The 10791-nt window shown below is 35.3% G+C and overlaps 1 protein-coding gene across 1 annotated transcript; it reads left to right on the forward strand.

Moving 5' to 3' along the window:
• Positions 1 to 8369: 8369 nt before the first annotated feature.
• On the forward strand, positions 8370 to 9311 carry LOC102011821 (putative olfactory receptor 2B8). The gene has a single exon (XM_005413954.1). The coding sequence runs from the start codon at positions 8370 to 8372 to the stop codon at positions 9309 to 9311; it is 942 nt and encodes a 313-aa protein (XP_005414011.1).
• Positions 9312 to 10791: the final 1480 nt, after the last annotated feature.

A 10791-nucleotide genomic window follows, 5' to 3' on the forward strand; every position in this document is an offset into this window, starting at 1 on the left:
CTCATGAATTTTATCAGTTGATCTTTGTTATGGAAGTATCCTACTTCTCCATCAATTTTGAAAGATAGCTTTGCAGGTCACAACAATCTGGATGGGAAGTTGTTTTCTTTCAGGACTTGAAATATTTCACTCCAAGCTCTTCTTGACTTGATGTTCTGTGTTGAGAAGTCTGCCATGATTCTGATGGGCTTTCCTTCATAGGTGATCTGTCTCTTCTCTCTAACAGCTTTTAATACCCTGTTCTTTTGCTCAATTTCTTGATTATTATATGACTGGGTGTACACTTATTTTGGTTATGGCTAATTGGGGTTCTACATGCCTCACTTAAGTGTGTATAAGGTTCTTGTACCACGGTTAGGAAATTTTCTGCTATTACTACTGCAAACAGTCATTTTATGCCATTCATGTTGTCTCCTGCTCTCTCATTGACACCTATCAGCCTTATATTGTTTTTCTTTGCCACATCTTGCAGCTGTTGAATTGTTATTTGCTGTTCTTTGTTATTTTTAAGAGATCTTTTCTTTCATGATCACTAGCTGCAATACTGTCTTCAAGGTCTGAGAGTCTATCTTCTGTTTCATTCAAGCGGTTCTTCCAGCTTTCAATGGTATTTTTAATTTCCTTAATGTCTCTTTGAATCTGTATCATGCATCCTAATTCTTTGTTGTACCATTCATGCAAGGTTTCCATCATTTTTCTGTGCTCCTCTAATTTTTTTATTTATGTCTTCCTTTGATTTACCCAACCATTTTTTCATCATGGTTGTCATTTCTATTTTACCTGAGCAATTATTTCTGACCTGATTTCCTCTATAGCCTGATATAGTTTGTTCTTTACTTCAGTTGTTATTATTTCAGAAATTTCAGGTGTGTAACTTCCATGTTTTTCCATGTCAATGTTTCCTGGACTTGTTCTCGGTAGCGTAGTGGGCTGAGATTGCATTTTGCTTTTTCCTTTTGTCATTTTCAAATCTCCCTAGGTTCTCTGAGATGGCAGTGGGGTGTGGAGCCAGAGAATCCAGGCACCCAGACAGCCCGCCCAGGCTTCCCCAGGCCAAGACCCATCAAGAAGGTGGCTTTAGGGGACATGACTGCAGGACCTGTGTTCCCAGGCAGCTCAATAAGGCTTCCCACATCCAAGGCCCCTCCCACAGTGGTGGCGGGGGATGGGATCAGAGGATCTGGGACGGCAGGCAGCTCACTGAGGTTTCCCACATCCAAAACCTCCTAGGTTTCTTATATAGGAGAAATCCTGCAATTGTTAAGCATTTGTATTTATTTCACGTAACATTAAAGTTTCAATGTGCCTCCATGTTCCTACAGATGATTCAGATTGATTCTTCTTCATGGCAGAGTAGTAATCTATTGAATATGAATAACACATCTTCATTATCCATTCATCTGTTGGACATATACGCTGCTTTTAACACATAACCATTAGTAACTGTGGTGCTATAAATATGGGTAGGTATACATCACTATAATATGATGCCTTTATCTCTTTCAGGAAGATTCCTGGAAGGAAAATTGTTGTGTCAAATGAAATTTCTACTTGTAGTTTTTGAGGAATCTCCATTTAAATTTCTGTAGTGGTTGTATCAAGTTAATATTCCCATCAAATGATTTATTTTTTCCAACACCCTTCCAAGCACTTATTACTTTTTGATTTCTTCATGATGGCCATTCTTTCTTGAGTAAGATAAAATCTCTAAAAGAGCTTCCAGAAATCATAAAGGAGAATTGCAAGGCCAATAGTGAAATGAGCAGTGGGCTCTTTAATTACAGGCAAATATCTCCCAGAGCCAAATGACCTTGGAACATAGGGAAGTGTATTGACCTCATTCAGCACCACATGAATGCAAAGTAAAATGAAAATGAGCCCCATTTCTTTACTCATGTTAAGGAGGGAAAAACGAAAATCTGACAACATATTACATTTGGGAAACTTTGGGGAAAATTAAATTATGTGAGGAAGTTCCATTATATGATGTCAAGAACAGAATGAACACCATATATTAGATTTAACATGCATGAATTGAGTAATTTTTCTCTCAAAAGAGACTATAGATTTAAAATTAAATCCAGAGAATTAGAAGAGAGGCAAAGTAAAAGAAGACAGGAGGTGGGAAAAGGAAAAGGGAGGAGCATATGAGAGAAGGCAACAGGATGAATATGGTCAAAGTATGTTATATGCACATGTGAAAATACCTCAGTAAAGGCCAGCATTTTGCAAAATCAGTGGGCATTAAAATATCCATTTATAAATAAACATACTTAGTTCAGCATGAAGAAAATTTAGACCTGGAGACTATATTTTTTTGTCATAAATCTCACTAAGGATTAAGATAAAGATATTTTAGAAAGATATTTTAGTAAAAGTGACCTAAAAGCATTATGATTGGTATTTAAATTTTGCTTAAAGCTGGAAATTTATTTGGATGTTTATGTAATGGAGAGAACAATAAATAAAAAAGAAATAGATCTGAAATTTAGGATTTATTACATAGGAAGAAAAGCCAAAGGGAAGGAAAGCCAAATTATATATATTTACCTTGTAGTTCCTGATACCACTTTTCATCTTTTTCCCTGTGGCCTAAGTTCTTAATTCCAAGAGTTTTCATAATTGCAACTGGGAGATTGATTCCCCAAGGTCAAAATATCTAGCACACCCCACCATAGAGCCACTGTATTAAGTAAGGTCTCAAAGGCAAGAGGATTCTAGGTATCTTCACATTCTTTTATATATGGTATAAAAATAAATAGAATCAATATTCTAATGGGGTTTACACTTGTGCAAAAATACCAAGTGAGCTCCAACCTCGGCATTCAGAAAATGGAGCAGAGACTAGAGGTAAGGGGTAAGGGGCATGGAAGCAACTCAAAGACACTTCTAGAGGGTGAGGCACTTCAGTTATAAAAGAGGGGAAGTCACTTTTACTTTTTTGCTTTACATAGATATAGAAAATATTACTTAAAGAAATAATTCTGACAACAAAGAAGTTTGTGTTATGGAAAGTGAGAGTACCAACAGCAGGAGAGGTGCAAATCTGGCATGGAAATTATAAGTAATTTCATGAAGAAAAATTTATATTTCCAGTAAAAACAATGATGATCTTAAAATTTGAATAGCAAGAATAAAGTATTGAATTAGACTGAATATTTTTTTTTAATTTCTAAAGTTGTGTATTATGGGAATAGTTTACTGAGACACAGGGAAAATTATATCAGTTATTTTTCTGCAATATGCACTGGTCTTCTTTGTAAAAAAAAAAAAAAATGTAGATTTGGTGGGAAATCAACTTAGAGTTTGGGGAAATGACCTAACCAAATATATGAGTAATGGTTTTTCAACTGTAGATAGATGACAGAAAGATAGATGATAGTTTTACTAATATATCAATTTCACTAATATTTCATTTTTCAAGCTAGGCAGCATGCACAGTGCAAAGACACACACAGATCCTTGTTGTCAAGAGCAACTTGATTAGGCATGTTACTTAAAATTATGTTCTATCAAAAATAAAGAAAAAGACATTTTTACTGTTAAAGACAGCATGAAGTAAAAATTTTGAATTAGTGATGAGAGAAATTTTTCAAAGAAGCACGTCAAAATTATTTTCTAAGTCCATCTTCAGCTTGAACTTACTATATTATGACTAGGCTTTGAAATCGGTCTCTGGACTATAAAGTTATTCTTAAAGTTTAATCTTCTCAGGAAAATTATTAAAAACAGAATGAATCTTTTTTCTCTGAAACCAGTAGTAAATAATATCCTTCAGAGCACTAAAGTTTTTTAAAGATCCCTGACCATGGATATAATTTTGTCAGGTGAAGTGTGGCTTGATTGACTTCATTTCCAATATTTACAATGCCTATGCCCTTGGAAAGCTATCTGGTTTTTCTGCAGTATCTACATAGCTTCATACATGGAATATTCATACCCTGTAACCACTTTGTTCCATAAAATGATATTCCCTGCTTACATTAAGCAAACTCAGCATGCACAGTGAATTATATACACTGAGGAAAACACTTTAGAAAGTTAACACATCAATACAATGGAATTAAACATCATTTTTCTGGCTTCTTGTATCTTTGCACCACAAAAAATTAATCAGAAAGAAATTGACAACTAAAATATGGTTAGACACCATAAAGAGATAACTGTTGCAAAAATATAGCTAGCTTTGAAATCCTTTACTTTATCTGTCTTTGTACTGTTTTACAACATGGATCTCCATAATGACATCCATGTAATAGTTACTTTACTTGACTGCCCAAAGACATAAAGCCAATAGTTTACACGGGTGTGCAGTCCCCATCTTAGGAGCTGCTCATTTGAGTGACTTGCTCATAAACCCTGAAAGGAAAGGTTTAAAGCACAGTAATAGATATGCTGCATGGCCATAGTAACATTATAAGAATTTTATCATGGTAATTCATGCTGCTTGGGGGGTGCTTTCCTGACTACATTGTATATTTGCTCATTGTAGAAATAATGCCTAGTCGCTGCGTAAAATCTGGAAGAGAACACAATTATGTAATGAGAGTCATAATGTCAAACCAAGACATAATCGTAATTATCATTTTTGTTGTATATTTTCTCATGCTTTGATATACATGAGAAATAAAATACTTCTGCTATAATAGAAATTCAAATTTCATATTGTGGGTTTTTTTGTAATAAGATATTGTAAGGATCACGAAAAGGTAATGCATATATAAAATTAATGTTGAATGTATAATAATCTAGTCAGATGATAAGTTGCATTTAATTCAATTCTCTATTCTGAAAGATGATGTTTATTCATTCTAATTTCTCAATAATATAAACACAGTAATGCAAAATATACTACAATGTGAATATTTATATACATTTAATTTTACATTTAGAATATATTCTTCTGGAGAAACATCTACTTAAAGCTATATTATCATTTAAAATAGTATTTCTGTATTCTTTTAAATTCCTCTTGATATTTGAAACTGTTATAAAAGATTTATTTGTTATAATATTTTGATAATACCTTTATTTAGAAATTAACATTAACATGACTTTTAATGGTTGAAACCAGGATACTAATCATGTACATTGTGGTAAGATGCTTCACTCTTCTTAGCATTTGTTTTTCTAACTTCATTCTCTTGTTTCAGGTGCCAGCTACCCAGCTCACTGTCCTTTCCAAGGCTTTACCTGCTTTCCCTAAAATGCTTCCTCATCTCTGAGGTCAGACACACAGTGACTTAATTTCGGACATGCAAGTGAGTGAACCTGACAGAAGTTGTCATTATAAGATAATATTGAATGTTATGAATGAGTATGGAGGTTTAGTTATTCACATGCCACAAGATTATTCAAGAATCTTAGTGGCTGCATATAACAGTAATTAAGAGAGTACCACGTGGGCTGAGGCCAATCAGGAATCAACACCATCCTCTGTCATTTCTTTCCCGTATGATAGCTATAAAACTTATTAAGCCTTTCTGAAAATCACGATCTTTGTTTATAACATGAATAAAGTTACTGAATTTGGGAGGATTAAATGAAACAACCAAGTATAGCAAGGCAAATGTAACATGTTCTCACTCATATATATGTGAAATCTAAAAAGATTACATCAAAGATCTATAGGATAGGATGCTGGCTAGCAGGGCTGGAGCATCTGAAGCAGGAATTAGGCATCTGATGTTCCCGGGTCAAAAGTTTACTAAGAAAGGAGAAGTAAGTTCAGGAAAACAAGTGTACAGTGTGGTGACTACAGGTAGTTAAAAAGTATATTTATGCTTGAAACATGCTAACAGGGTGGATGTAAAGCATTCTCATCACAAAAGCAATGAATATTTGAGGCTATCTACATATTAATTAGCTATATCTAGTCCGTCCACAAAGTGCATATGTTTCACAAATCACTTTTAACACAATACTCAAATACTATGTCATCTGTCAATTAAGATAACACAAAATAAACTTAATTTACTTAAACTGTTCAATATTCTGCAATAAATTGTGAAGAAAAAGATTTAAACATATATCTCAAAGGAAGAACAAATAGTCAATAACTATAAGAAAAGATTTTGAACATCTCTAGTCATTAGGGACATGCAACACAAAACTACCAATATTTAAAATCTGAGCAACTACTTTAAAGAAAACAATATGCAATATATTAGCCATTGTTAATATCCTACTATCTTATTTTGAAGTTACATATCATTGTTTTTCTCTCTTTAAAATAAAAAAGCTACATTGAGATTCAATGTAATGCCAATCAGAATGACAATCATCAACAACAACAAACAGTAAATGCTGGTGGGCATAAAAGGTGGGAATGTAAATTAGTAATATCACTGTGGAAATCACTATGGTGATTCCTCAGAAAATGGAAAAGAGCACTTCCAAATGGTCCATCTTTCCAATCCTCAATGTACACATAAAGGAATAAAGTAAGCATACTCTACAGACACCTGCAAGCCATGGGATTGAAGCAAAATTCACAGCTGTCCAGTTATGAAATCAGCCTACAAGCTATTGATGGCTGAATGGACACAGAAATATATATGTGTATACATAGAAATACATATATATGAATACACATATATAATATATCATTACATATGTATTCATAATATTATATGAAAGATATATGTATGTATACATAATTTAGTAATAAAGGAGAAAATTATATAATTTGCCAGAAAATGGGCAAAAATGGGGAACACGACGTAAGTCAAGCTCATAAAAAAAGGCAAGAAAGGCAAATATGACATGTTTTTACCTCCCTTATGGAACTTCAAAAAAGAGTGTATGTCCTGAAAATATAAGGGAGACTATTAGAAAGGAGAAAGGGTATCAGAAGTAGGAGGGAGGAGGAGAGGGAGTGGAAGTCATAGTGAATATAATCAAAATGTCATATATGCATGTATGAATGTCACATGTAATAATTACTGTTTATAATTAAATTGCTCTAACAATAAATAATTCCACATGACTCTGTCTTGAGAATAAAAAATGCTTTTCAATTACATTAAATACTACATGCAAACTACTTATGAAAAAACTGTGAAGAATCAGTAAGTCAATTTTTAAATACTGATGATGATGATGATTGCCACCCTAAAAACAAATTTTTTGGCATTGCTGAGAATTGAAACCAGGGCCTTGTACATGCTAGGTAAGTGTTCTACCTCAGAGCTACATCCCTAGCCTAGTAGTCATATTCATATGTCATGCATTGTACACAGTCCAGAGTTTGAATAATGCAGTCTCTTGTGAATTGTACATATATTTTACCTGTAGGGAAAATGAAACATATGGATAGTTCATATTTGAGGAGGTGGATGTGTATATGATCATATATTTGGTAATGTCACATCCAAAAGAAACTGGAGAAGGTTTAAAATTTTTTCACTGCCCTTCCCAGTTTGCTATGTAAAATCCAATATATTGTCTGAAATTCAATATTGCTTGTATTGTTCTTGTGTTATGATGTAAATGTATATGTGTTTGTTAATGTTTTTGTTCTTTTATTTTTAAAAGAAAAAAAGAAAATCCAATATACGCTCACACTTTTCTAGAAAACACATTTTATAATACTCAAGCTTAATTTCAGGAAATCCTGACTTGAGAATCTTTCTATTTGAACTTGTGGGGATCTAGGGAGTACATCTGCAGAAACTATTATGTTTGTAGTTCATATTACTTAATATTAATGTGTATTATTTACCTAAATTTGTTTTTACACAAGCAACATTAGTGAAAACATTATGCTATTACTCCTAGTCATTTTGTTTTACTAATTATCCATTGGCTAAATTTTATCATAAATTAGTTCCATGAGCACATGCCCTTGGGTCATTGGAGTTTAATCTGTATTGAGTTAATTATACTAAGTTGAAAAGAGAAATACAATGAGCATAAAGGATAATTTCACTAAATTTCACCAACCAGTGGTACCTCACATGGGTAATAATAGAAATGTATTAAAAGAACATAAGAATACAATTCAATCAAAAGAAATGAGATTAGAAAAGAACTAGTAAACGATAGAATTAAACAAGCTCTAATGAAGTTTCCAGTTTATTCAAGGTTAACAGATTCAACTCTTTTTTGTAATGAGTATCTTATAATTCATCTTTAATATCTACTTTGGTAAAACTCTTTCTTTCTGGAATTCATCACTTAATATATGGCTACTAAAAGGATATGCATCTTTCAATGCTATTTTGTTAAGGAAGTGATAAATGGAAATACACTCCTGGTTTGGTTTGTTTTAGCATCCACTGTCCATTTGTCTGTTGCATACAGGTTTATGAGCCGAGGTAACAAGGACCTCAAAATCCTAGCATTGGTATTTCCAACAAGTCACAACAATGACCCGATTCAATAACACAAACACTTTCCATCACAACAATGGCTTTGTTTTGGTAGGGTTCTCTGAATGGCCCAAATTAGAAATGATTTTTCTTGGGATCATCTCTTTGTTCTACATCATGACCCTCCTTGGGAATTTAGCCATCATTATCCTGTGCTGCCTTATTCCCAGACTCCACACCCCGATGTATTTCTTTCTGTCTCATCTCTCCTTTCTGGACCTGTGCTATACCACTTCCACTGTTCCCCAGATGCTGATGCATATACAAAGCCACGGGAGAAATATCAGCTACATTGGGTGTGTAGCTCAGCTCTTCATCTTCCTGGCTCTAGGATCTACTGAATGTGTCCTTCTCTCAGTGATGGCCTTTGATCGGTATGTAGCGGTCTGTCAGCCACTCCGCTACATGGTTGTCATGCATTCTCCGCGATGTTCGCACTTCGCAGCAGTGGCTTGGACAGCAGGTTTCAGCAACTCCTTGGTTCAGACTGTGTTGACTTTCATGCTCCCTCGCTGTGGCCAGCATCGCATTGAGAATTTCTTCTGTGAGGTTCCTTCCATGCTTCAGTTATCCTGTGTTGATACGTGGGTTAATGAGGTGGAAATGTATGCAGCCGTGGTGGTCATAAAAGTGATCCCAGCTGGATTGATTTTTTTCTCTTATGTCAACATTGTCAGAGCAGTGGTAAGGATTCAGTCTTCTGAAGGTCGAAAGAAGGCCTTCAACACCTGTGGGTCTCATCTTCTGGTGGTTGTCATGTTCTATGGTTCTGCCATTAGCAGTTATGCATACATGGCACCCAAGAGCAACTCGGCCAAATTGAAAGGGAAGCTTCTTGCACTCTTCTATGGACTCATAACTCCAATGCTTAACCCCCTAATCTATACCTTGAGGAACAAAGATGTAAAAGGAGCAGTAAAGAAGCTACTAGGAAAGTAACCAGAGTAGGGGTGGGACGTGGCTTAGGAGGGCAGGATCTTTGGCTCCACACTTCCACGGGCCTGCTGTCCTGCCACCTCAGGTCACAGTGACTGATTGTGACTACTACTGTCACCTAGGCACTGGCCAGGAAGTAAAATATTGATTCTTTGTGTCCAGAAATAGACAAAAACAACCCTAAATTCATGAACATTCATACATTGTAGTAAAATATTCCACATTTCTTAGGACCTGTTGTCTTATGAACGTTTAAAATTACTATCCAAACATAATTTCTTCTTACACAAGCACAGTAAAACTAAGGGTGAAAGGAGTCATCCTGAGAATTGTTTAAATGACTGAATTAGACCACAAACTTAAAATTGCCCATAAATGATCGAGTGGCAACGTTTCTTCTTTGCCTATCTGTTGGACGCTGAAGCACAGATGCTTCATGTCTCTCTCCTGTGGCCCTGTTGAATGGAGCCACGCAGGTTCTGTGGCTGTCTGTGCTGCTCTGGGCGTGAAGGTGGCACACACACCCTCTGAGCCGCGTCTCTGACACCCCCTCGCATCCCCAGCCCCCACACCTTCTCACAGCACCTTTCCAAGACAGAAGGTGTCCATAAGGTTAACCTGTGAAGACATGCACATTCATGGCCTTTGACCTAAAAACAGCTTGTTGCCCAGGGAGTGTACATTTTATTCTTGATGTTTAATCACTTTATCAGCATTATAATAACTGTCCTCAGCAGCCCAAATTGAAGAACAGAAAATTTTCTCAGAAGTTTCAAAGACAAAAAACCTAATAGCCTCTGAGACGCTTCCTGTATGCTGGACAAATATCCTCAATACCTTGTATTAGAGATCCTGGTTATTATGTAATGGTTGTCAGAGGGAAAGGCTATTTCTAGGTGAAGGGGCTTGGACATGACACTGCTGAGAGCCTCTGGCATAAGCTGTGTAAGTAGCACAAGTGTCACAAGGAACATTGCTTCCAGCTACATGTCTCATGTCATTTTATCACATGCTTTCTTATTTCCTTGTGTAGAATATTGTATACACAAAGAGAATGGAAGAAAAACGGGGTGAATATAGATTTGAGTAATACAAAACCTATCTAAAAGCATCCACTGTGCAGGACGGTAACACAGTAGTCAGTTTTGTTAATGCCAACATGCACCTGCCTGTTACCGGTGTGTTGAGGCAGAGGTTATCTCGTTCATTTGCTCCCACAGGAATGCAAAGTGTGATGCCCGAAAATGTGAAGACATATTCACCATCCTCAGGCAATATATATACAACTGACTTTTTTTCTTCAATCCAAACCTCATGTATTTTGATAGTGTGAAAATCAAAATACTATTATTTGTCTAATGTGTACAAATTGGATAACATATGAATATATATCTGTGTGTGAGTGTGTGTGTGTGTGTTGTACTTCATGGGTATATAAAAAGATGAAAATTCAGTTTCAAAAAAAATACAAATACCAATTGAA

The sequence above is a fragment of the Chinchilla lanigera genome, unplaced genomic scaffold, assembly GCF_000276665.1.
Source record: "Chinchilla lanigera isolate Chin_1 unplaced genomic scaffold, ChiLan1.0 scaffold00175, whole genome shotgun sequence".
Taxonomy (NCBI): domain Eukaryota; kingdom Metazoa; phylum Chordata; class Mammalia; order Rodentia; family Chinchillidae; genus Chinchilla; species Chinchilla lanigera.